The sequence below is a fragment of the Myotis davidii genome, unplaced genomic scaffold (assembly GCF_000327345.1).
Source record: "Myotis davidii unplaced genomic scaffold, ASM32734v1 scaffold211, whole genome shotgun sequence".
NCBI classification, from domain to species: Eukaryota; Metazoa; Chordata; class Mammalia; order Chiroptera; family Vespertilionidae; genus Myotis; species Myotis davidii.
In genome coordinates, this window is record NW_006282523.1 from 595,489 (window position 1) to 595,953 (window position 465).

At 63.7% G+C, this 465-nt stretch overlaps 1 protein-coding gene across 1 annotated transcript in view; it reads left to right on the forward strand.

The window, feature by feature from the left end:
- The window catches only part of RPTOR (regulatory associated protein of MTOR, complex 1), a gene marked incomplete at its 5' end in the record, with an annotated part of 106,061 nt that overhangs the window by 98,007 nt on the left and 7,589 nt on the right, over positions 1-465 (forward strand). The window contains one exon of the mRNA XM_015559764.1: positions 35-465. Within this exon, the coding sequence (XP_015415250.1) occupies positions 35-465 (431 nt within the window). The remainder of the gene's footprint in view (positions 1-34) is intronic.

Consider the following 465-nt stretch of genomic DNA (forward strand, 5'->3'; position numbering starts at 1 on the left):
GTCCTCGGGGAGGGCCCGGCTGCAGTAACATGAGACACCCGCCCTCCCGTCACCTCTGACCTGCACCAATGTCACCCCTGGAGGAATTGCCCCTGAGGAGTCTTCTGGGCAACCACACACATGCGCACACACATGCACATGCACACACGTGACCCGTGCCTGTCCTGTGTACAGGCATCCACACAGTCACAGGCTAGCATGCGGCTCTGCCGAAAGACACGCCATTGGATCCCCAGAGCATCCCTGGGGCAACCCCGAGAAGTTCAGGGACCAGGCAGCTTGGGGGTTCCAGCTGCGGGGGAGGGAGCACGGTTGTGCTAGAAGCCACAGCCCTGGCCCCATCTGCACCTTCCCCCCTGGGCCCGCTCACCCGCTCACCCGCCCCCTCTCCCCGCAGCCTCACCTGGCCGTGGGCAGCAACGACTACTACATGTCCGTGTACTCCGTGGAGAAGCGCATCAGATA